This window comes from Urocitellus parryii, chromosome 1, assembly GCF_045843805.1.
Source record: "Urocitellus parryii isolate mUroPar1 chromosome 1, mUroPar1.hap1, whole genome shotgun sequence".
NCBI lineage: Eukaryota > Metazoa > Chordata > Mammalia > Rodentia > Sciuridae > Urocitellus > Urocitellus parryii.
This window is the reverse complement of record NC_135531.1, coordinates 103,349,869-103,375,977: the sequence shown is the minus strand read 5'-3', so window position 1 is coordinate 103,375,977 and position 26,109 is coordinate 103,349,869. Positions and strand designations below refer to the sequence as shown.

Here is a 26,109-nt window from a genome sequence, read left to right as displayed (position 1 = left end):
GTTTTATTTTGTACCACGGATTGAATGAACCCAGAGGCACTTAACCACCAAGCCACATCCCCAGCCCTTTTAAAATATTATTTAGAGATTTGGAGACAGGGTCTCGCTGAATAGCTTAGAGCCTCACTAAGTTGCTGAGGCTGGCTTTGAACTTGTGATCCTCCTGCCTTAGCCTCCTAAGCAGCTAGGATTACAGGCATGCACCACTGTACTCAGCCCTTGTCTTATTTTCAAAGTACCCGGAACACAGGTGCTTAATGAAGGATGTTGCAATGAAAGACTGAATTCCTGTTTTGGACATTCCGTACCCCATTGCCTGTACCCCAGGCCCTATATCAGTCACATGTGCTCATTCCCATCCTGGATTTGCACAGTCAGAATCTATCCCACTAGAGTGCTTGTCTCCCCACCAACTTTGATTGGGTGGCTTTCCCAGAAGGCACACATACCCCCAGTGTCCACCAGCCAGCGATTGCTGTTGCCCTTGGTGTCCTTGTTTTGAAGGAGGGCCACGATTTGGCCCCGTGGCAGGGTCAGGTCCAGAGTCCCAGACCCACTGATGTTGCTTGTGACCTGGTACAGCTTCCCGGGGCCATACCTGCTGAGGAGAGACTGCACCTGCCGTTCAGAGCCTGGAAGGAGTGGCTGGGGAGAGGAGGGACAGACACAGGGCTTGAGTTAAGTTGTCTAGGCTGGTGTCTACATGTGCTGAAGCCAGGGGTCCTGACCCACCCTACCTCCATCAATGAAGGCCCATCCTGATCAGAGCAACTGTGCTCTCGCTAGTGGGTGGTTGGCTCTTAGCATCCAAAGGCATTTGAGGAGAAGCTTGCAGCTTCTGGAATTCCCTAGAACACTAACTCAAGTTCTGTAATTTCTCAGGTACAGAACTCCTAGGATTGAGGATGCAGAGTCAAGATTAAAAATAAAAATTGGGACACAAGCTGGGCTCAGTGTCATCCTAGTGATTCAGGAGGCTAAGACAGGAGGATCATAAGTTTGAGGCCAGCCTGGGCAACTCAGCAAGTCCCTGTTTCAAAATAAAAAATAAAAAGGGCTGCTGGATGCAGTGGCACACACCTGTAATCCCAGCAGCTGAGGAGGCTGAGGCAGGATGACCGTGAGTTCAAAGCCAACCTCAGCAAAAGCGAGGCACTAAGCAACTCAGTGAGACCCTGTCTCTAAATAAAATACAAAATAGGACTGGGGACGTGGCTCAGTGGTCAAGTGCCCCTGAATTCAATCCCCAGTGTCCCTCCAGAATAAGTAAATGAAATAAAAAGGGCTGAGGATGTAGCTCTGTAGAGCACCTCTGGGTTCAAACCATAGGAATGTTTAAAAAAAAAAAAATCAGGACACGATGCAATTTAGTAGTAGAGCTCCTGTGTAGCAAGTGCAAGGCCCTGGATTCAATCCCCAGCAAGAGAGAGAGAGAGAGAGAAGAATAAAGAATCAAGACAGCCCAGTGTTCCTAAACAGATCTAAAACAGAAGCGTAGAGCTGGGGCAGCTTTTTTTGGAACCGTGGTGCTGGGATAGTACTTCTTGGAATGGTGACGTCGGCATGAGTGTAAAAGCCAGTGGGGGAGCAGACATCTGCCTTTCTCTCAAGGCTGTCCAGCCCCCTGTGAAGAGAAAAGCAGCACCCCAGAAGGTGCCAGGGGGCACATGAAGACACCACTGGGGCAGCTCCCATCTCATGGCCACCTGGTTCTGCGGCGTTCTGTGCTCTTAGCCAAGTCAGCCAGGAGTCCAGAGGGCTCTGTGTGGGTGGCAGGGTGAGAGGCTGAGACAGGTGTGTCTCTTCCTGCCAACTTACAACACACACTGGAAGTAGATATTTCCATTTGTTTCTTCTTTTTTGTTCTTCTGTGTCTCCTAATTTTTCAACAATAAGGATGGACTGCTTCTCCAGTAAGAAAATTATTATTTTAAATAGACAGAGGAGATTGCCAGGATGAGTTTGAAGGGCTACTATTCTCTATTTTCTGTCCCCTCCTTTTTCCCCAGGTTCAGGGTCCATGGCACACCCCCAAGAGACCTCTGACCTGAAGGCAGTGGGCTGCCCTCACTGCAGGGCGGGAGGCAGGGACAGCTGGGGACAACTGTGGCCAAGGAGTCAGTCTCCCCACTTATGGCAGAAGTTAGTCCCTGCTGCCCTCTGCCCTCTGGCCAAGTGTGAAGGCCACTTTATCTGCCTGGCTCTGCTGGCCCTTACTCATCTCTGTGTCCCCGGGCCTTTTCTCCCTCATGGGGCATCTTGGTGCCATCTCGTGATCCCTCACTTCACATCTCACTTGTGACTCAACACAGTTTGTGTTCTCAGGTCCAGGCTTTGCCACACTCTGGGAGCCCCTTCTCCCAACAGCTGACCTGTGAGTTTGAAAATATGGATCACCTACATGTACTCTGTAAGTGGACTGGAAGACACTCTTTCTTTATATTTTAGAGTGGAGCACCACATACAAACAAAGATGTTGTGTCTGCCAAAAACTGAAAAAATAAATATTAAAAATTCTCAAAAAAAAAAAAGAATATTAAAAAAAAAAAAAACTGTCGGCCAGTCACAGCTCTATAAACCATCACAGAGCTAACATAGTGTGCTTTGCACACTGGGGCTGTGGCTCAGTGGTTGAGCACTTGCCTAGCATGCATGAGGCACTGGGCTCGATCCTTAGCACCACATAAATAAATAAAACAAAGTTGTTTCCATTTACAATTTAAATAAATAAATAAATAAATAAAAATCAAAGTACCATATCAAAAAGAAAATTTAAACAACTTTTTATTCAAACTTTTCACTCATTTTAAATATTGCTTTTGAGCTGGAATCAGAAAGGAGTCAGGGAAAAGAACATGTTTTGATGAAATTTTTGAGGAAGCTCCAGATTTGGGATGCAATCACCACTTCCCATCCTTTTATCTAATTTCACTCTGTATTAACAGGTTGGTTTTCTTATTCTTGACCCATGAGTCCTATGCTCTCCCTATGCTCATTGCCATGAAGAGGAGGTCTGTGTTGGGGGATGTGCCCACCCAACTGCATTTCACAGAGAGGAAGGAGAGAAGTGAGGAGAAAATAGTTCCACGAGTAACAGAAAATATTGGGAGGGGGGAAAATATTGAGTCCCCGCCAGTGGCAGGGGAAGAACTGGACAGTCTTTGGTGGGGAGGGACACTTACCTGCACAGTGGGAGGTGGCAGCACTTTCTCAAAGTTCTCTCGAAAGGCACGAAGCTGGCTACCCGTCTGGCCTAGTGTGTCCTCCACCAGCTTCCTGAAGGCCGGCTCAGAGAGGTGGTGGTGGGGCAGCTGAGTGGGACAGACACTGTCAAGAGAGCCTTCCGCAGGACAGGGAGGCAAGAAGCCCCTGGCCACCCACACTCTAGCCCCAGAGGTCATGAGCCCTTTTTGTCCTGGTCAGCTGGCTCACTCTCCTTTAAGAAAGTCTCTCTCTATGGAGCAGGTGCTACTGCCTGCCGTGGTGCTCTAGCCACAGGACTGGTGGCCCTGGTATCCCTTCCGCCTAGCCACAGTGACTGATCCAATGGATGACAAGGACGAGGGAAGGTCAATTGGACCCTCCCATCAGACTCCGTTAGTAAAGGCTGCCCTTGGTCACGTTTCCTTTGGATTTTCTAAGGTAAAGGTACAAGCTTATATGTCTTCCTAATCACCTCTCTCACCATGCAGGATTTAAAAACAAACAAAAAACCACTGCCTGAAAATACAGCCCATCTGGAGAGGAAAACAGCCCTGACAGCATTATTAGTCCTGCACGGTACAGGCCTGAGCCTGGCCCCCTCCTGGGCTCTGCTTGTGCAAATCAATACATTCTTCATGCTGGAGCTGGTTTTTTCTGGGTTTATGTTATTTATAACACAACGAGTCCTGCATAATGCTCTGTCTGGAGACCCTGACCCCATTGGGGACCTCTGCATCCCTATTAGACAAGCTAGGAGTGCATGAGACCCCTCGGCCAACAGGGACACGTCCAAATCTCTGAGTGGTGGCTCTTTACTCTGCATTTTGACCTCTGGACTTTCTTCCACAGACTGTGAAGAGGTGGAGGTATGTGCCATGCAGGCCTTTCCCAGCTGCACAGGGACGGGTCCAGGTGAAGGGACCACTGGACACAGATAAGGCAGGCTGGCAGCAATCCCCAGCAGGCCCCCGCAGTCTGCAGTTCAGGACCATTCAGGAAAGGAGCTTCCCTTCTGCTTTATAAACTTGGCCTCCCCCTGTTGGCCCCCAACACCGCCCAGCCCTGCACATCCCAGGCTCCACACCAGTGCAGAGGGTGAGAGAAGCAAGAAAAGATCCCCGAGCCAGGTTTACGCTTCTACTTTGGGGAAGACAAAGGCTTCTTTCTGCAGATGGCTCAGGCCTAAATCAATTCAAAAAGGGAGATTCAGACAGAACTCAGTGCTAAATGCTGAGAGAGGAAAAAAGCAGAAAAGGCCACAGGGCCAGCCCTCCTGAGGAGGCAGCTTCCGGTGCTGCGCACATCCTAGGGGCTGTGGGGTAGAAAGGATGGGAGGACAGAGTAGCCTTTCCGAAATTCTGAGAGCTTTGTGGAAAGACTTATTCTTCCGCACTGTATGCCAGTCTCTGTGGAAAGCCTGGGGGACGATGGAGGGGACTTCCAGGCTAAGGCAGTGACCAGGCAAAGGGAACGTGGTCATGCTCAGAGATGCTGTGCTGGAGAGAGGGGCAGTGGGCCAAGAGTGGGGCTCTGGTCGGAGGTGATGGGAGGAGGAGGCAAATCTCAGAGGAATTTTAATGGAAGGAACTGGATGGGGAAAGCTGAGCACAGCAACATGAAAAACAGCAGACAGAGTGTCACTGAGGACCATTGAAATTGTGCCCAACGTCCGACTCAAGAACCGTTCAGCTTGGATTAACACAGAGCAACATGTGGAAGCAGCTGGGTGCTCCTTCCTATACCAACTCCAGTCCTCAAACTTTTAAAATGAAAGTTTGCATGTTGAGGTTTGCACAGACCTTTCTGGAATCTATTTCTGTTTTCGGCTGAGAGCTCCTGTACAAGCTGAGCCCTATGTTCAAAGCCCAGGCTCTGGAATATGAACCAGGGTTCATTATCTGTGTGGCCTTGCATGAGCTACTTAACTTCTCTGGGCCTTGGCTTCTTTATTGTTAAAATGAAGCTAATAATAATAATACCTACTCTGTGAGGTTGTTGTGAGGATTAAATGAGATAATGCATGGAAAGTGCTCCAATCGGGTATATAACAAGAGCTCATCAGGAGGTGGTTACTAAAAGTTATAGCAGTAGCACCAGTTTCAGACATTTACTCCTGACTATGTAGAAGGGACCTTCTGTCTCTGCCACCTGGAGATGGGTCCCAAGTCTGCTATTTTCCCAACACAGCTTGGTCTGTTTGGGTCCCAGAAGCTGGGATGCCTGGAGTCCCAGTCCTTCCTTGCTTTCATGGTCTGACTATGCTAAGGAGGGAGAACAGACATGAAGGAGATCTAGAAGGTAGGTCTCCACTGCCCCTCTTAGGTACTCGACAGCCTGTTTGGGGGCCTATCCTAAAGAGGGGTGCCATGGCAGCCCTGCAATCAGCTGGCTGGTGGGGCTGGGCCTTGCCTGGTTATGCCCCAGATGTGCCCGAGTCCAGTGGCCTTACCTGGGCCACACTGCCTTCTGCCTTCTGCAGCACTTGCTCTGAAAGGTCTTTCTGGAGAGCCACAAACGTGCGCAGAATCTGGCCCAGCCACTGCATAACCAGTTGGTTAAATTGCGGGAGCTCGGCCACCAGCAGGGAGTTGAGGGCCTGGTAGGTGTGCCGGGCTGCCTCTTCCTCATACGTCACGCTGCCCACCTCCAGCAGCTTCTCTTCCACCCGCTCAAAGTCCAGTAGCTTATCCAGACGTTTCTTGATCAAGTTCTGAGGGCCGACCAGGGCTTTGGCCAAGTTGCACAGTGGCCTCCACACCAGGCCTTCCAGCCGCTGCTTCTGTGGGGAGGGAAGAACTTGGGAGGTGGGTAGGGAGGCAGCTGGGGGCTGTGGCTGGGAGAAGGGGCTTTGGAGGCAGGTGGGCCTGGGTTCCAGTCCCCCTTCCACCAACTGCCTGTGGCCTGCAGCACGTTATCTCATCTCTCCAGGCCTCTGTCTCAGGTCTGAAACACAGGGATGGCTGATAATGAGCTTGTGAGAGTGCCTGGTACAGAAGAGGCACTCACTTTATGTCCCTTCAGTATCATTACTGTGCAAAGATCTTGAAAAATAGTTTTTCAGAGGGTGATAGTCAAGAGCACAGTCTTTGGGGCTCAGACTCCAGCACACTACTGACCATCTGTGTAAAAACCCAAGAGGAGCTGGGGTTATGGCTCAGTGGTACAGCGCTTGCCTCACATGTGTGGGGGCACTGGGTTTGATCTTCAGCACCACATAAATAAATAAAATAAAGGTATTGTGTCCTTCTGCAACTAAAAATTTTTTAAAAAAAAAGTTCAAAAAGAATCCAAGAGATCACATCCTCTGAGGCTCAAGCTCTCATCTGCAGAATGGAACTATTAATAGTATCACTCTCAAAAGCATGTGCTGAGGAGTTCATGAGGTAAAGAATGTAAAGGACTTGGCACAGCGCCCGGCAGAGAGTGAGGCTCAATAAACATTAGTGGAGGCTATTTTTATCAGCAAATGCACTAATAGTAATCCCTATCCTGCTGACCAGAGCACTTATGGATGTGGCAATTGTGTAAAGTGCCTGACTTCTAAATATTATCCTTGTAGGCTCTGCTACCTGCCTGGCAAAGAAAGGAGAAAAGTTCCACTTACAAACTCCAGGAAGGCCTGGCATTGAAGGTCTCTGGACAGGCTGCTGTACTGCTCCACAGGCCCTCCGGGGATGTCCAGATTGCATTCATGTGGCCGGAAGCGGAGGAAAGCCTGTATTCAGGGTCAACAGGACACATGCAGTCATGGCTCATCATGGTCATCTTCCCCCTGATCCCCTGCAGCCAAGCTCTGGAAGAGCAGCCCAGGCCCTCGGCACCCCACCACCCCCATGACAGGCAGGCACACAGCCTGTTCTATCCCCACACATCTTGGGTGATTACGAATTCTTCCTGAGACTGAGTCAACATCTTTCCCCCTCTGCCAGCACTTCTGAACTTCAAGCATTTGCAAACCACCTGTGATTTTTTTGCTACATTCTGCATATTTCTATTAATACTTTTCCAACTATTCTTATTTAAATCAATGCATTAAAAAAATACCTTAAGATGTTACCACAAAGGGAAAACAGTAATAACTGCCATAGACACAGGAAAATAACTGCCATAAAAACAAAACAGTGTTAATAAATTCTGCCTGGGTACTGATGCCTACTGAAGACCCCTGAACCTGTGACTTCTTGCACACATGTGAAAGATGGAACAGCGCGGTTGGGCACAGTGGTGCATGCCTTAATCCCAGCAACTCTAGAGGCTAAGGCAGGAGGATTGCAAGTTCAGGGCCAACTTAGCAATTTAGAAAGGCCCTAAAGCAATTTTGCAAAATCTCAAAATTTTTAAAAATGAAAAAGGGCTGGGGAACATAACTCAGTGTTAAAGTGCCCCTAGGTTAAATCCCAAGTAACCCCTCTCGCACTCCCTCCCCCCCAAAACAAGATGTTCAGCACAGAGGCTTCTCCTTGACTCTGTTGGAGGGTAAAAGACAGAAACCCTTTCTTACTGTGGGATTCAATGTCAACACTGCATCTGTTGTATAAGCTGTGTAAGTCCTGCATCTAAGCAAACACAGCTTTGATGCTTCCAAATGTTCATTCTGCTGCCAAATACCCCTCTGGCTTCTCTCTGTCAAGGCCCAATACCTGCAGGTCCATTCCTCCTCTTTCTTGACCTGCCTCTGAGCACCTGCCCCTTCTATCTCACTGTGCCATAATAGGATCCTGGCTGCTCAGATCCTTGCACTGGGGACTCCAGATGAAGCATGAGCCAGCAGGGCCATCTGACCCCCACAAAGAGGAGTGTGGACCCAAACTTCCAGTAAGGCCACCCCAAAGCCCAAGTGGTCTGTGCCAATGAATGGGACTGAGGTAACACTGCCCAGGGGGCCATGCAGACAGAATGAGTCAGCACCAGTGATGAGGAAAAGAGGAATACTGGCCAAGAGAAGTGACATTCTGGGTGGCATGCAAACTGGTGGCCCTGTGGGCTGAATTTGGTTTGAAAAGATGCATTTTCTGGGGGCCTCAGAACATTTAAAATTTTATTTAATTAGTTTTTACATTGACATGTCAGGATGTCCAGGGTATTCTTTCCTTAAAATCAGAAGATCTAGCCACACAGGGCCCACATTCCTATATAGCAATTGTCAACCAGAGTCAGGTAGCAGCTCTTCCTTTAGATCATTCATTCATTCAGCCTCCAAATTTCTTTGATTGAACCCAGGGGCACTTAACCACTGAGCCACATCCCCAGCCCTTTTTATTTTGAGACAGGGCCTCACTAAGTTGTCTAGGGCCTCACTAAGTTGCTGAGGCTTGCTTTGAACTCGAAATCTTCCGGCCTTAGCCTCCCAAGTTGCTAGGATTAAGGCATGTGCTACCATACCCACCTCAGCCTCAAAATTTCAAACACTATATTTAAGTCTATTGAAAATGTCTCACAGGCAGCCTGTTGGATGTCAGGCTCCTGCTGGGTCCTATTGCTTCCCTGCCTCACTGTGCTACAATAGGATCCTAGCTGCTCAGATCCTTGTACTGGGGACTCCAGATGAAGCATGAGCCAGCAGGGCCACCTGACCCCCACAAAGAGGAGTATGGACCCAGACTTCCAATAAGGCCACCCCAAATCCCATTATCCACTGAGCCCAAGTGGTCTGTGCTAACGGATGGGACAACATCTTTCCCCCTCTGCCAGCACTTCCGAATGTCAAACATTTGCAAACCACCTACCACCAAGGAGACCTCAATAGTGGTACCTGCCTGTACTCTATCTGCACTGGAGTTTCTCTCCCCTGATCCAGGTGCTGGTCTGTCTGGGGGCCTTGTACCCCATTGAACTCTGACCCTGCTTAGCAAGAGATGCACCAGGGCTAGCTGGTCCTGGGCTGAAGTGTTTGCTTGCGCTGCTGACTTGGATTGGCCCTCCCACATGCTCCCTGTAGCTGCTGCTAGTCCAGACCCACCTGTTCTTAACCCTGAAGGGTCCTCACCTCCAGATTATCCAGGTAAGCAGCCACATTGCTCTTCAGCTCTGTCACACACAGGGACACCCATTGGAACCTCTCCTCTAGGTCATCAAATTCCTTGTCTTCTGTCTGAAAGTTACGCATGTGAGGGCTGAGAAAAGCCACATGGGGGCAGTGTACAACTGGCTCCCTTGTCCCATGTCATCACTGGGAGCCATCTTTCCATAGACCCACCTACACATCAGGTTCCTGCAGCTCCAAAACTGAGTGGTCAGTTAAAAGGCAGTGTATCATAATAGGTTTGCATCCACATTATGGAATCAGACACAAAAGCATGAATTGGTTCCTAGCTCCCTAACTGTGTGATCATGGACAAGTGTTTTACTCTCTGGGAGCCTGTTTTCTCATTTGCAAAATGAGGACAATAAAAACACTTCACTGTGCAAATCAAATAATGCTCATTCAAATAGTTACTGGGAGCTACTTGTCAAGAACCAAAGCCTAGCCCTCCTATCTATAACAAGGACCCTGACAACCAGGAGCCCTACGCTGGCTCTTCAGAATTGGGCAGAGGTACCTCTTCCTGGCACTTCATTCTCAGGCTCAACTGGTTCACTTCTGAAAGGAGCTTAAGCCTCCCGCTCACCACTGCACAGGGTCGTGTGCCTTGGTGGCTGTGTGGACTGTCCCTCCCCTGCCCATGCTCACCCTGGGCACCAGCCCTGCTTCTTGCTTCAAAAGCTGGCTCAGCCGGGTAGTCTTCTTGGAGAGGGTGTGCGTGTTGATGCGGGCCAGCCGCTCCCGGAGGCTCAGAGGCTCCACCCTGGTGTATTTGGAGGCTGTACCAATAGAGAAGGCGGGCACCTTGGGTGACCCTGGAGGACCCAGGAGAGCAAGCATCCCTGATGTGTCTGGCTGGGAATCACATTTACCAGGCCAGCAAGTCACACTGTGCTAGGGTCCTCAGTCCCTGCTGTGAGCCCTGGATGAAGAGCTGGGCTTTGCTGGACTTTGGTAAGTTACCACTCCTTCGGGCCTCGTTTTCCTCATCTGTAAGATGAGGCTGGCTACCTCTTAGGATTTCTGGGAGGATCACATAAGACAGCAGGTACCAGACATCCTAAAGAAGAACCCAGCAAGAGATGATTTGCCCAGACTCCTCTCCGATGGTTTTAGGCAGGCCATCTGGGAGCCACAGCCCACCCCTTCTTCTTGCTCCTTTGTGACCTATGCACCTGGAAGGAGAAGCAGGTGAGGAGGACATGCAAAGCTGTCAAATGCCATGCGGCATGGTGGCGAGGCTCCCAGGCCCAGGACTGAAACTTGACTCAGTCTAGCTGTGACCAGGAGCAAAGGAGGTAAGTGCTCATCTTACCCAACTGTGAAATGGGGCCGGCAGGGCCTATCTCAGTGGGGACCAAAGATGAGGAAGGGAAAATACTGCATGGTTAGCTCTTACAAAACAGCTGCTCACTCCCCTGATTTGATCTCCACACACTGTATATGCATATCGAATTAATACACTGTACCCCGTGCATATTTGTGAAATTAAAATAATAATGATTATAAAAGAAAGCATTAGCTAAATACTCAGTGTGCAGCTGAATTTCTCTATACCTGGGACATTGCTTCTTTTCTAAACCTTTCTATTGCAACAAACTGAGAGGTAGAAATTCCTCCCACTACTGCCCCCCCATTTTATTTAACTCCTTAATTCCTCAGTATTCACTTCTCCCCCATGGTATGGCAGCCATGTGGTTTGAATGGGTTTGATCTCACTTTGGCTCAAGGAGTGGTTGCTGACTAATATAAACCAATCCATACAAACCCATCCTCCCTATAATAACAATGAGTTCAAAGAAGGGCACACACCCAGGCCTAAACCAATCAGTTCATAGCATTCTCCTAACCATGGTGATTGGTTCATAGTGAGCCTGTGGCCCAACTGGGTCTTATCAGAATGATGCTCCAATTTAATTTTTAAGGCTAAAGGGAGAAAAACTCTGTTTTATCCCAGAGGGTAAGGTATGCAGATATGAGTCTTGGAACAATAATAGCACTTTCTACTTCCAGGGAAACCAGCCTGAAAATGAAGCTAAAACACAGTAAAGAGCAAAGGCAAGAGAATTAAAGAAAAATGGAGCTACTACCTTGATCAATCCCTACCTAAAGCCCATATTACTTCTGAGTTTATACAAGCTGTTGCATTCTCTTTATTGGTAAAGTCAGTTTGAGATGAGTTGTTTTTCTTTTTGTTTCTGCAACCAGAAGCATTCATCACTGATGTATCCCCTAGATGCTCCAAGTCCTTACCCACTTCCTTGCGCATCTTATACTCGTTGATGTTGGCATTCACATCCTGGAGGGCAGAGGCAGCCCTCTGTAGGACCAGGTAGGCACTGGCATCAGGGAGTGTATTCTCCAGGATTTTCTGTAGCAGCAATGGGTACTTGGTAATCCTCTGCAGAGGAATTACCAGTAAGAAACTGAGGCCTGAAGGTCCAGCTTGCGGCCTGAGGGAGAAGACTGGTATTAGGTAGGGAAAAGCCCACCCTTCAGGTACCCAGCTCTGCCATTTAACTTGCTCTGTGATCTTGGGCGAGTTACTCTCCCCCACGGTCTTTAGTGTCCTCAAGTGTGATTTGACAGTGTGCAGTGACAGTCCCTTGTTTGCTCATCTGTACTGAATCCAATTGTCCATCCTCTGCCCTCAGTTTCCTCAGCCTATCAGCAGCAGACGCAGCTGACATTCCCTTATCCTTGATATACATTCTTCTTTCAGCCTCAAAGACATTCTCAGTCTTGCTTCTCCTCATTCCACAGGCCACTTGGCCTCCTCTGCTGGCCTCTCTCTACTGTTGGAGTGTCCTGGGCCTCCTCACCTCCCACTTACTCTTAGTGACCTCCTCTGTTCCTATGGCCTTAAATATATCCCAAACCCATATCTCTGCCCTGTCCATGTGGCCAGTTGCCTACTTGCCCTCTCTACTTGCACATGGTCCAAGCACAACTCTTTGTTGGGTGACTACATGATATTTCAATAAACAAAATGGTCTACTGCTTTTAAAAAATGGTTTTGAAATCACAGGAACTTAATTTTTAGTGTGCATTTAAGTATTCAGGAGCAAAAAGTCATAATATCTATAATAGACTTTAAATAATTTAGCATAAAAATAGATGGTAGGGTGGCACACCTGTAATCCCAGCAGCTCAGGAGGCTGACACAGGAGAATCACAAGTACAAAGCCAGCTGCAGAAATGGAGAGTTGCTAAGCAACTCAGTGTGAGACCCTGTCTCTACATAAAATACAAAATAGGGCTGGAAATGGGGCTCAGTGGTTGAGTGCCCCTGAGTTCAATCCCTGGTTACCTCACACACACACACACACACACAAATGGGCTGGGATTATGGCTCACTGTTGAGCACTTGTCTCATGTGTGTGAGGCAATGGGTTCAATCCTTAGCACCATATAAATAAATAAAATAAAGGTATCACATATATCTACAACTTAAAATTAAGAAAAACAGATGAATCAAGAAGCACAATGTTAGATTTTGCTCCCTTTAGGTGGTGGGCATGTGAATACCCATTACCTTGTCCTATTTTTCTATAGGTATCAAATTTTTTCTTTTTAAAAAAGTAAAACAAGGGCCTGGGGCTGTAGCTCGGTGGTAGAGTGCTTACCTAGCACGTGTGAGGCACAGGGTTCAATCCTCAGCACCGCATAAATATAAGGAAAGAAAGAAGTCCATCTTCTCTCTCTCTCTCTCTCTCTCTCTCTCTCTCTCTCTCTCTCTCTATATATATATATATATATATATATATATATATATATATTTAGTTGTAGATATATACCTATATATAAAGATTTTATACACACATATACACACACATACACACACACACAAACACACACACATATATATATAAAGTAAAACAAAATGAGGGGCTGGGGTTGTGGCTCAGTGATAGAATGCCTGTCTAGCATGTTTGAGGCACTGAGTTCAAGTCTCAGCACCAAATGTAATTAAATAAAATAAAGGTCCATTGACAACTTAAAAAATTAGAAAAAAAAACAAACACCTCATGGTGACAAGGTCCATGCCAGATACACTGCTAATGGCTGGATGGCATCTAGAATTTCATCAGGAGTCCAGGGCAGCTGGGGAGGGGCTCCGAAAGGCTTTCCTTGATCACAGCCAGCGGCCCACTGGCCTGGCTTCTGAGAAACCCCAGAGATCCAAACCTCAGATGTCCAGTATGCCTCCTCCAAAAAGACTCACGAGTGCTCCTCTGGCCCCTCTTTTTTTTTTTTTTTTTTAAGAGAGAGAGAGAGAATTTTTTTTTTTTTTTTTTGTAGATGGACACAACACAATGCCTTTTTTTTTTTTTAATGTGGTGCTGAGAATCGAACCTGGGTCCTGCCCGTGCTAGGCAAGTGCTCTACCGCTGAGCCACAATCCCAGCCCCTGACCCCTCTTTGATGGAGCCCCCACCTCTTGTTTTTCTTAAGTAAAAGTCTCCAGACCAAATGTCCAGGAAAGAGCATCCATGGGGCTAAGAATAGACAGAGCAGGTGGGAGCCCCTTTGGGGACTGCAGGGGTGGGGAGGCAGGGTGGGATTACCCATCGGGACATGCCTACACTGTCCATCTGCTCTCACCAAGGGAGTCCTGGAGCTTGGCTAACTGTGGGCAGTGGAGGTGGAAACAGTTGGCAGATATTTGCAAAGCTCCATCCTCTGGGCTTGCTTTCCACAGGAAAGAGCCAATTGCCTCCTGGGGACAACTGTCACCTTACAAATCAGTGAGGGCTCCTCAAGAGATGATTCCATCCCTTTCCTCATGATCATCATGGCGTTACTACAGAGTGCTGGCAGCCACTCACATTTACAGGCTCTCTAAGGTAACCTGGAGAGAATTTGTTTTATTATGCTTTGTTTTCAATTTGGCTCCATGGGGATTGAAACTAGAGCCTCACATGTGCGAGGTAAGCACTGTACCACTGAACTACCTCCCCAGCCCTTTTTAAAATTTTATTTTGAGACAGGTCTCTAAGTTGCCTAGGCTGGCCTCAAAGTTGCAATCCTCTTGCCTCAGCCTCCCCCTCATCCCCAGTGGCTGGGATTACAAGCATGCATCCCTAAGCCTAGTGAAGAAACTTCTATGTGGCCTTTCAGATAGGGGAGAAAATATCCTGAAAACTGATATGCAGAGCTGGGTGAATGTGATGAAAGAGGGCTTTTTATAGTCTCTCGTGGGTCATCCCTTGGGCAATTTGTGAAATGTACAAACCCTTTGCTCCATCAACCCCAGCCTAGAAATCCACCCCACAGAAATACTGGTTCTAGCAAACCAGGATAAAAGTAGAAGTTACTCAGCAACTCTAGGATTGCCAACAACTGGAAACAACCCCAAATCCACCAACAGGAGAACGATGGAGTAAACCAGAATCTAGTCACTGTCCTGGGAGGAACTCTATGCAGGCATTAAAAAGAACATGGGAGAACTACCCATACTGTTGTAAAAAGATATTCATGGCTATGATTATATGAAAAAGAAAGTTCTAGAACAGCCTGTGTAGTAGGAGTACCTTAAAAATTCTGCCTGCCAATCTATCCATCTATTTGCAAATATACAGAAGAAAATTTGAATGGACAACGTTCACTGCTGGAGGAAGAATGAGGAAATGGGAGACAGGGAGAAGGGGCTTGCAGTTTTTACTTTACGTATCTGTGCATGGTCTCGTTTTTTCAATAAGTATTTATGTCTTTTTTATTTGAAACAAACACAAGTAACTGGTAAAGGAAAAAAAAAAAAAAAAGCAGGTTTTTCTCCAGACTGCTACCTCAGCCGCCATTCTGGAACTTGGGCGCTAGTGCTACACTAACCAATCCACCTCTGCAAGGAGCCTCCAGGGTGGTCCTACCTAACAGGGAGCCTCCGCCGGCCACAGGGATGAATCTTTGGTCCCTTTGGTTTCTCAGGGGGAAATGCTGCCTTAAAAGACAGGACAGGGCTGGGGAGTGTAACCCCTGGGTCCCCGCCCCCATCCCCAGCACCATAGGGTGGGGGGAGGATCAACAGAACACCCTGCTTTCTCACTCACCCAAATAAAGGGTAGAGGACAGCATGCATTTTGGAATCAAAAAGATTCAAAATTAGAAGATTCCTAATTAGAGGTACCATCTCTCCTGACAGACTGAGAAAGGACCGTTTTTTTTGGCAGGTAATGTGATTCTAGTTGGCCAAGCTCAGGGAAGTATCCTGTGGTCATAAGCACAAGAAAGCCAAGACCATTGTTGGAAGAGGGAGGAGACCCAGAGCCAGGAAGAACTTCATTACTGACGCAGCCAGACGTTCCTACTGAGGGCAGTTTGTACTCTTACAGGCTGGGGGAGACCAGCACTTATTGGGCAGTGTCCAGGTACCCTGGATGTCTTGCGTGCACAGTCCCGCATTGCTAAGAATAGCTCCACGATTCACATGTTCCTCTGAACATCCAGAGCCTGAACACAGGCCTGGAAACGTGCTGCGATTTCAAACACCAAAATATGCTTGTGACACCTGGACTCTATCCAGTCACATAGCACAACTCTGGAAATTACCAGTCACTTCCTTTTATATGTAAGACTCCGGTCACATGCAACAATATCCCCCTGGCTCATTTTCTCCACCTCCCCAGGGGGTCCTATTTTCTGTGCTTCCATCGTGTTCTTTTCTTCTTTCTCTTATCAAATGCAAGGAAGTCACAGTTGTTTGCACAGCTAGTTGCTGCCGCTGGGCACGTACCCTCTCTGCTCCTTCATTTTCCTGGGCCCCTTGAACACAACTGCTTCAGGCTTCTCTTTCCTTAAATCCAACCTTATTTATTTGAAGCAGACGCAGCATCTGATGGCTTCATTATATCTGTAAGTGTTGCCATGCCTGAAGATTTACACACTGAAATAGGTACTATTTTATTAGGAATTATTTTCCTTGTATTTCTTCTCTGTATTATAGTTAAGTCATTATATTGTGCTTTATTTTTCATTTATGTATATAGGTAGGATTTTTCTTTCATGTTCTCATGATAATAAATGTATTTAATATTTCTTAAGAAAAAGGGGGCACTGGGACTGACAGAGTTAAGAACCACAGGGCGGTCTCAGAGAAAATACAACCCCCGCCTCACTAACATAACCAGAATAGCTAGTACTTATCGAGTGTCACTTGTGCGTCTGTGTCTGTGCTCCAGGAGGTACTGTTATTACTCCCACCTTCCCCATAAGGACACTAGGTTCTGACATGTGAAATAGCTCTTCCGTGATAAGGGGGCCACCAGATCCGCCACCAGGCAGCCTAGTTCCAGGGCCTATGAGAAAAGCTGAGAGGGCAGAAGGTGAGACAAACAGCAGCCTTGGTGCCAACGAGGGCTGCCCTACAGGGCTTCTAGCATGTCTGAACTAGATGCCAACACATAACTCCTGGGAGGTGTTACATCCAAGTTTCTGGATTCCTGTGAAAAACAGAGGCTCAGGCCCCAGGGGACTCACATTCCCACCTAACTATAGAGGCAGATGATTCACAAAAAATGGCTGCAACAGTTTCCCTCCCTGTTTTCCAAATCCTTTGAACTTGAATTTGAAGCCATTCTCAACAAGAAGGGGAAGGTGTTCCCTATCCTTTGAGTCTGAACTGGCCTTAGGACTTGATCTGAGTGACAACAAGACTCCACAGGCCTTGCCTGCCCCCCTAATCCGGAGAGCCTTGTAACCATCGCCTGAACAAGGCAGCCTGCAAGAAGAGAGCCCACGGGATGAGGGTAAGTCAGTTCCAATGTCCCAGATACAAGACAGAGCCCATCCAAGTAATTATAGTTTCATGGGGCTGCTCAGCCAGGACCAGAAGAACCATTGGCTCAGCCCAGTTACGTTGCTAATATGCCTAATATTTAGTGTGAACTAAATAAACATCTGTTCTCAGCCACTGTGTTTGGGGTGGTTCATTATTCAGCAGAAGCTACCTGACAGCAGCAGTGCCCCAAGGCTGTGTGGCAGCCAGCTCACACAAGGTGTGCCATTCTCCGGCACCAGCCTCCATGGCTTTCCTGTCCTACAGCTAGAGCCTCACCTCCCTGACTTCTGAACCCTGCCTAACTCCTACAGAAATGTATTTAGTGATCCTTGCAGAGGTCTGCATCTGTAAGACCCACAAGGGGGAAATGAGTGTGGTTTTTTTGGAGGCAGGGAGGAGCTGGGATCTGGGTACTTGAGAAGGAGAATTTGGTGGAAAGAGGGAGACTGAGGAGAGGGAGCAAAGGCAGAGGAGGAGAGGAGGTGGCTGGAGGTTCCCCCTGTGATAATCCCATCTGTAAAGACCTGAATCTACACTCTCTTTCTCTTGGATGTAAAAGGGATATATGAGTAAAATGAATTAATAATAATAGCTCTATCCTTCCTATAGTACTCTGGTTTCCAGAAAATGACCTTCATCTGCCTCCATCTGGTGAGTTGTCCTGGGTGAGATATAACCTTTTCTGTGTTTTCTTTACTGGTCATTGAACCTAGGGCACTCTACCACTGAGCTAAATCCCAAATCCTTCTTTTTCTTTTTTTTTTAATTAATTAATTTTTAAATTATTATTATTTATTTATTTATTGTACAAGGAATTAAACCCATCCCTAGGTTCACATCCCCAGTCCTTTTGTATTTTTTTTTATTTTGGGACAGGGTCTCACTAAGTTGCTGAAGCTGACTTTGAACTCTTTTTTTTTTTTTTTTTTTTAGTTTTCTGCGGACACAACATCTTTTGTTTGTATGTGGTGCTGAGGATTGAACCCAGGTCGCATGCATGCCAGGCGAGCGCGCTACCGCTTGAGCCACATCACCAGCCCCTGACTTTGAACTCATGATCCTCTTGCCTCGGCTTCCCAAGCTGCTAGAATTACAGGTGTGTACCTGTCTCCTTTTTATTTATTTATTTAATTTATTTTCTTTTAAGACAGGGTTTTACTAAGTTGCCAAGGCTGGCCTTGAACTTGGCAATCCTCCTGCCTCAACCCCCTGAGTAGCTAGGATTATAGGTATGCAAGACAGCACCCAGTTATAATTCTTGTTTTTATATATATATATATATATATATATAAGGGGGCCACCAGATCCGCCACCAGGCAGCCTAGTTCCAGGGCCTAATATATATATATTAGTTGTTGATGAATCTTTATTTTATTTATTTATTTATTTATATGTAGAACTGAGAATTGAACCCAATGCCTCACACATGCTAGGCAAGTGCTTGCTATACCACTGAGCCACAACCCAGCCCTCTTTTTTTAATATAGAAAAGAAAGAGAAAAATTTTGCAGGAAAGGAAAAATGACTCTTAAGTAAACAAAAAAGATGACAAACCTATAGATGCAAAATAAAACCACACTGGGACACCACAACAGGCACTCTGACCTGTTGCTAAGGGGTATGTAAATTGACATTGCCTTTACAGAGAGAAATTTAAGTGTATCAAAATTATCCATATATATTTCCTTTGAACTAGCAGTTACATTTCTGGAAACATACCTTACAAATATACTTACACCAAGGAAAATGACTTAGGTTTGGGGAATAAACATTGTAGCTCTCTCTGCAATATCAAAAGAATGGAAACAGACCAAGTGTCTATCCAGAGACCAGTTAAATACTGTAGCCCAGATATTTCGTGGAAGGGTGCCTGAAGGTCAAAGGGCCATGAATGTTAAGGGTTGAAATAGAAAGACCTCCAAGGGAGATATATGCATAATTGAGATTTTTTTTTTAAATGACACAAACTGGGCTGGGGGAGTTGATCGGTGGGCAAATAACCTGCCTAGTGCCTGCCTGGTTCAATCCCCAGTATCACAAAAAAATTTTTAAAAAGATAAAACTTTCATTTAAAAATCAGGAAAATAAGTGTATATATTTGCAATTGCTTGTATGTACAAAAAGGAACTACACAAAGAGACATGAAATATTTAAAAGTGGTTACCTTAACTTTGGGGATAGGAACCGGGTAGATGAAGGGTCGGGGTTGGGAAGATTCTTTTGCTATATTAATATTTATGTTTTACAGTTTTTGACTCATATAACTAAGTTATTCATTCAAAATTTAAATTAAAAAATACTTTCCCTGCATTTCTTTATCTGGAGTGTCTACACATGGTGCCAGCTCTGGGCTGTGAGGCAACTGGGGACAGTTCTGACACATTTTTATATGGGCTTCAGCCACCTGTAAAAAGGGGGCCCAAAGTGATACACACCTGCTTCCCAACCCCACTGTTGATAACCCTTGGTTCCTGGTTCCCACCATGTCACTGCCCCTCTCTGAAGTAGCATGAGTGTTATTCACTAAGTGTTTCTGCTTTTTTGCCTCTGGATACATGGCAGGATGGGGCTCCCCACCTCCTAGCAGGTGGATACAGCAGTGATTAATCCTAGCAAATGAGCTGTGGAAGCAATGGGTGTTATTTCTGTACCAGAGCATTTAATACCAGTGACTGACTTCTAGAGCTCCTTCTTCCCTTGCCATAACTTCTGCCAACACCCCAGAGGGTGGCTGCTATGAGCATGCCTCCTGGAGTGAGGGTGATAAAGGAAAGAGCCCGAGATGGAGCATAAAAAAGATATCAACCTTTGCCATTTGAAACCACTGCAATTTGGGAGCCATTTGTTTCAGCAGCCAGCATGGCCTGGCCTGTGCTGACTATAAAGGTACTGATATTAACACACTCCTGAAGCAGCATGAGCAACCCCAAATAGGGCTAAGATGGGAACTGTCCCCCTGAGCTCAAGGTCAGTGGGGCAAGAGCAAGGGTTCAATGCTACTCACACCACTGCCTCAATGGTGGTCTGGATCTTCTGCTGCAGCTCCGGCTCCTTCCGGTACGTCTCCAACAGCAGCAAGGCCTGGTCATAGCTGGCACAATAGACCTTATAGACTCGCTCAAACTCCTCTTGGAATTCCAAAAATAATTTACCTAACAACGAACAAGCAACAAGGGATTATCAAGGGCATGTCCTCTTGCTTAGAGGAAGGAGGCAGAAGGTGAGCTACCTGGCTCTGCGGTGAGACTGCCAGGCTTCACCAACATGTTGCTGTGGGCAAGTGATCTCCTATTTCTGTCTATTTATCTGTTCCGTAATGTTGCTGAAGGACTGAGTGACACAATGGTGAAGTGCCCAAGCTGTAACCTCCTAGTACAGTTTGAGTATCCTTCATCTAAGATGCTTGGGACCAGAATCGTGGGATCATAATGTATTTGCACATACATTATGAGATATCTAAGGGGTGGTATCCAAGACTAAACACAAAATTCATTTATGTATCATATAGACCTTGTACACACAGGCTAAAGGTAGTTTTATGCCATATTTTTAGTGTGCCTGTGTTTTGACCATGACTCATCACAGAAGGTCAGGTGTGGAATTTTCCACTTGCGGCATCATGTCAGCACTCAAAAACTATACTTTGAAGAGTTTCAGGTTTTGGATTTTAAGATTAAGATCACTGTAATGTCATGTGTAGCTAATAAAAAAAAAAAGATTAGGTATCATCAACCTATACAGAATAAACAGTAGCTACAATTGCTGCAATAATAGCAAAGATGCCCACAGTTAGAACTGCCTTATGGCTTACAAAACACACTAGTGACCATCAGCTCATTTTATCTTTGTGGTTAATTCTGTGCAGCAAATATAGTCAGGAACCCCCAAATGTACCAAGGAATACATGGTGCAGTACAGGCAGCATAGTACAGGTAGGTAGTTGCAAACAAGTGAAGGCTTTAGCATTAGAAAGAACTAAGGCCACATCATGGGGCAGACTTTCCCCAGTCTTGTAACCTGGGGAAAGATTTGATTCCTCTGACCCTGCATTTTCTCATCTATAGAATAGGCATAAAGTTAGTACTCACTTCCAATAGTGTGTGTGTGTGTGAGAGAGAGAGAGAGAGAGAGAGAGAGAGAGAGAGAAAGAGAGAGAGAAATAATACATGTAAAGCACCTGAAATAAATTTCACTCACCAAATATTGACCAACTACTTATTTATTGACTATGTGCCAGGCACTCTGCTAAGCTCTGTGAACAAAACAAAGCCCCTGCCTCAGGGGTTCATAGCTTACTGGGGAAGACAGGCAATAAATACGGCAGTCCCGCCATATCCATAGGTTTTGTACGCATGGACTCAAACAACCGAAGATCAAAAATATTCAAAAAGAAAAATGTGTCTGTACTGAACACACCCAGGCTTTTCTTCTTGTCATTCCCCGCAAGCAATGAAGTACAACAGCTATCTATGATTGCGGTATCTGACAGGGTCCTGAAACCTGCAGCCTGCAGATACCAAGGGATGACTGTATACTACATACACGAGGTAGTGATGAGTGTCACAAATTAAAACAAAGTAAAATAAAGAGAGAGTGGCAGGGAATCTATTTGGGGAAAGACTCCATGAGGATACAAGCGAGCATCTATTAGAGACTGGAAGCAACCAGCCCTGGGAACTCAGGGCAAGCGCAGTTTTCTGGCGTAGGATGAACAAAGACAGAGCCCAAAGGCAGGGGAGTCTCTGCATGAGGGAGCTCAGCTGGAGCACAGCGAACAAGGACATAAGGAGGAAATGAACAGGAGACTAAAGCCCCATCATGGAGGGCCCCGATGGAGTGAGGCACAGTAAGTTATGCTAATCTTACTTGCCATCTTAAGGTGTCCAGATTGCATTCTACAAGGGTGGCAGGAAGCAAATGGAGGGTTTTGAGCAGGGGTGATGTGATCTGATTTCAGCTCAATTTCGGGAACATGTACACTAAGCTGCAAAGCATAGGGAAAATTAGCACAGCCCCTGTAGAAGAGTGAAGTGCAATTCATGAGGTGTTTCATGTTTTAAAATAAAAAAAACTAATGAGATTGGTGGCTTATAGTGGGCAGAAGGAACAAGGCATGAAGAATGAGGGAATAGTGGTGGCCCAGTAGGGAGGAGAGAGAGGGGAGCCATGCTTCATTAAAATTACTTTTGTGTATAGCTCTGACTCTTGGGACTGCAGCGATTTTTTCTATAAGCCTAAAAGTGCTCTAAAAGGTCGGGGGTCTGAAGGTATAGTTCAGTGGTAGAGCACCCTTGGGTTCAAATTCCAGTACCAAAAACAAAACAAAACAAACCTGAAGAGCATTTGGTGGCCCAGCAGTGAGAAAGTGGTAAGAATGAAGACAAATGTGTTAACCACAACAGGGAGGTGGGAACCAGGGCCACAGGCAGGACAGGTGACTTTTCTGCCTGCCAAAGTCATAGACTGGGTCTCTAACCAGGCCTCCTTTGGGACCATCAGATGGTTCTCAGTAAATTTCCACACATGACATCACCACCCCAGGACCTTCACTAGTGCAATCCAGCAAATCCTCAGGGATAACTCCTGGGAGAAGGCCCAGGGTCAGGAAGAAGATGACCAAGAAAGGAGACCCCCAAAGCTTGTATCTGGGGAGAATCTGTGGGGTAGAAGGAGGTCAGCCAGCTGCAGAGCAACTCCACTGAGAGCCAGTGTGGACCTGGCCACAAAACCTAGAGCAGTTTCTCCATTCTCTCAACATAGGGATGTTCTCAGGAATGTGAACATGTTAAAGACACTGTCACACCACTGTGGACAGGGACAGGGGAGTTTCAGTAACTGAAGAGCAAAGGAAGAAAAATTCCCAGAGAGTGGAGAGAAAAGCAGGATGTCCAGGACACCAAGGTAAAGGCTTTTCCCTCCCCTTCTTGTCCTGACTCATTTAGGAGAAAAAGAAGTCTGTTAAAAAGACTGTTGTGGGGCTGAAGATGTAGCTTAGTGGTAGACTGCCTGCCTAGCATGTGTGAGGCCCTGGGTTCCATCCCCACTACCAAAAAAGTCTTGCCTGAGGTCCAGAAATCTTTAAAAATGCTGTTGCTACCCCATAGGAAAAGGGCTTTCCTTGCATAGCACAGCCTGGGAAGAGAAGTTTAGCAAGCAGGAGCCAGAGTAGCCTGATCTGGCACATGGCTGCACCTTTAAGAGGTGATTAGGTCACAGGGACCAGATATGATTCGAGGACCCTACTGCCTCTGACATGTTGTGTTTCAGGGATCCCCAAACCAGACTCCCAATTAGACACACTTGCATAGAATTCTAAAGCCCGTTCCCCCCCCCAATCTGCAATGACCATGTGCTAAGGACAGTTCCACAGAAAGTGAAGGCCAATAACTCCCTAGGTTTTCTGCTTACCAATTAGGTATACTTGCTCCTCTTCCTTGGAGGCCGTCTCCTGCAGACCATGAAGAAATCTACTGCTCACCTGGATGATTTCATCCATGTTTGAGAACAGGACATCCAGATCTCCCTGTGGCAGCTGAAAAAAAACAAAACAAAAAAAAAAAAACAAAGAAGCCCAAGGAGGTCGCTGGGAGTCTGGTAGAGGGACTACCTGTGACTTTGCAGAGTAGCCTCAACCTCTCACAGCATCAGTGTCCCACCACCCAGGAAGACTGCCTGTTTGCAAGGATTTGAAATTTACAAATTATGTTTTTTTCACTACTCTGCAAGGAGAAAGGAAGACATGGAGTACTCAGCATGCAAAAAAGGCTGAACGAGGGCTTCATTCCTAGGTCTGCTGCCAACTGTCACTTTTTTTCTCCCTGTTTCTCCATCTGTCATCTGACAATGGGAAGTTAGATTTCTTGCCAGCTCTGACATACTTGGCATATACCATCATTACCAAACTCCAGCCCCTATTAACCAGGCTACACTACCGTGAAAAAGGATGCAGGACATCTATATGTAACACATCAGCACCAAAGTGTGAGCTGGGTGCACGTCAAGAGGGAAATGTGGTACAACGTCTATAGTATGTATGCTCTTATTTTTGCTAAAATGAAAAACAACATATATGTTTGTTTTAGTGCCTATTATTCTGAAGGGTAAAATAATAGAGGTCTTTTATCTTCTACATTATCTATTTTGTTATTTATAATCATTCAAGAATCACTAATCAAGCCAAGTGTGATGGTGCACACTTCTAATCCCCATGATTTGAGGCTGAGGCAGGAGAACTGCAAGTTCGAAGCCAGCCTCAGCAAGTTAGTAAAATAAAATAAAGAAAGAAATTTGTCTCAAAATAAAAAAATTAAAATAAAAAGGGCTAGGGATATAGCTTACTGGTAGAGCACCCCTAGGTTCAATCCCCAGTACTCAAAAAAAAAAAAAAATCACTAATTGAACGTCCATTATTTATGTATCCAGACTGGGATATACTGAATTAAACAAAGCCTTTGCTGTTCTGGAGCTTGCATACTTGAAATTCTATAGCAAGATCCTATATTGCTTTTAAAATCGGGGGTAAAAAAGATGCAAAAAGCGAACACTATAATAGAAACCCACGAGAGTGCTGATTTCTCCAAGTCATCACCCTGTGAAATGAGACAATTAGAATGTAGGTCAGTTTAAGCAATTTGTTCTAAATTGAAAAAGGGCTTGTCCATTAGCTCAATTAATTCTGAGGGGCTTATTCCTCTCCCCATTAGCCCGTGAATAAATACAGAGTGACTCTAAGCTATCCAAGGCCTTGCTGGAGGTTGGAGAGCCAGTAAATGGTAGTCCTGGGGCTTATTGAACACTCAGACTTAACACTCACATGCTTCCTTTCCATCAGGCCTGACCCAGGACAGATGTGAGGTCTCAGAAGCACACCCACATGTACCCCTATAAGGATGGCCTATGGGTGGCCCCACCCAAGTACCTGCTGGAGGCGGCCCCTGATGTTGGAGGCACAGAGTTGAAGCATGTGCAAATAGGAGACCTCAGTGTCCAGGAGCTCCCTGACAGCCAGTCTCTGATGGAGCAACCGTCTGTCCTCAGAGCTGCAACCTTCCTCGTCCGGACTCCCTGGCCTGGAGGTGGTCTCATGATCACTCATGTCCTCAGGTTCTGGGAAAAACAAAACCATCCTGATTCATTTCCAGGGAGCACTACTGGGAAATGCTGTCCCTAATTTGAAGACAACTATTCATCAAGAGATCTAAGAACATCTCGTACAACAGAGTCAAGATGAAGTGTTGATTAGCCTTTAGGGGCAGTATCTGGACTATATAAAAAGGCAGACAACAGCTCAGATCAACTGCTGACATTTTAAATTCATTTCCCAGGACTCAGACAATGTGCTTTCCTGGCTCTTCTATTTTCGCCCCAGCTCTTGACCCAGATTTCTTCATCTGGTTCAGCTCAGTGCTTCTCCTCCTCTCTCTCTCCTGATGGTCCCCCCCCACCCTGTTATGCCATCAGGACATACAACCTATCACCTGGACTACTTCCCCAGACTCTAGGATCATCCTTCCAAATCCACACCTCTCTCCTGCTGCCAACCATATGCGCTCATTCTGAACATGTTTCCAGTTTAAACTCCCTGAAACAAAGCCGTGATCACAGTGCTCCCTGTTGTAAGGCTTTTAATAGCTCCCTGCTGCTCAGTGGTCCATTCAGCCTCATTTCCCCTCCAGCAGAAGCAAGTGCATTACTTTGCTCCATACCTGCCTAGTCCTACCCTGCTTTTGTGCTTCTATACCCCTGTGTCTCTATTCTCCAACATGCATCTTCTCTTAGGCCATTCCTGGTCCTCCCCCTTCTCACTCCACCAGCTGTACTTTTCTGAAACTCCCACTGCCCCTTTATCTCTAAATTTAAAAATATACAGGAAATAATGTGGACAAGATGACCTGGAAAAAAAACCTTCCTACTTCCAAACGCTTAGGAATGCCAAGTCAGCTATAATAAACTTTAATTTAACTGCATGACAGAGCTTGCAAGAGAGTTAAGGAAATCACAAGGCCCAAAGCCCAGGGAACTGACCTGAGCAGGGAGTAGCTCATCTGATGAAGCTGTGGTCCTCACAGGGAAGAGAGCATGGTCACTCCCAGCAAACTGGGGACTT

General features: G+C 46.3%; 1 protein-coding gene across 3 annotated transcripts in view; it reads right to left on the bottom strand.

Moving 5' to 3' along the window:
* Positions 1-26,109, bottom strand: part of Arhgef37 (Rho guanine nucleotide exchange factor 37) — a 49,978-nt gene that overhangs the window by 5,954 nt on the left and 17,915 nt on the right. For 2 of the 3 annotated variants that reach the window (XM_026384440.2, XM_026384442.2), the window contains exons 1-10: positions 24,922-25,646; positions 23,412-23,535; positions 20,008-20,155; positions 11,480-11,679; positions 9,875-10,005; positions 9,191-9,295; positions 6,809-6,919; positions 5,654-5,983; positions 3,183-3,311; positions 450-645 (exon numbers count right to left, since the gene is read on the bottom strand). In XM_026384440.2, the coding sequence (XP_026240225.2) occupies positions 450-645; positions 3,183-3,311; positions 5,654-5,983; positions 6,809-6,919; positions 9,191-9,295; positions 9,875-10,005; positions 11,480-11,679; positions 20,008-20,155; positions 23,412-23,535; positions 24,922-25,128 (1,681 nt within the window). In that variant the 5' untranslated portion in view covers positions 25,129-25,646. Of the gene's footprint in view, positions 1-449; positions 646-3,182; positions 3,312-5,653; positions 5,984-6,808; positions 6,920-9,190; positions 9,296-9,874; positions 10,006-11,479; positions 11,680-20,007; positions 20,156-23,411; positions 23,536-24,921; positions 25,647-26,109 lie in introns of those variants that run through there. The other variant, XM_026384441.2, reaches the window with a different exon arrangement.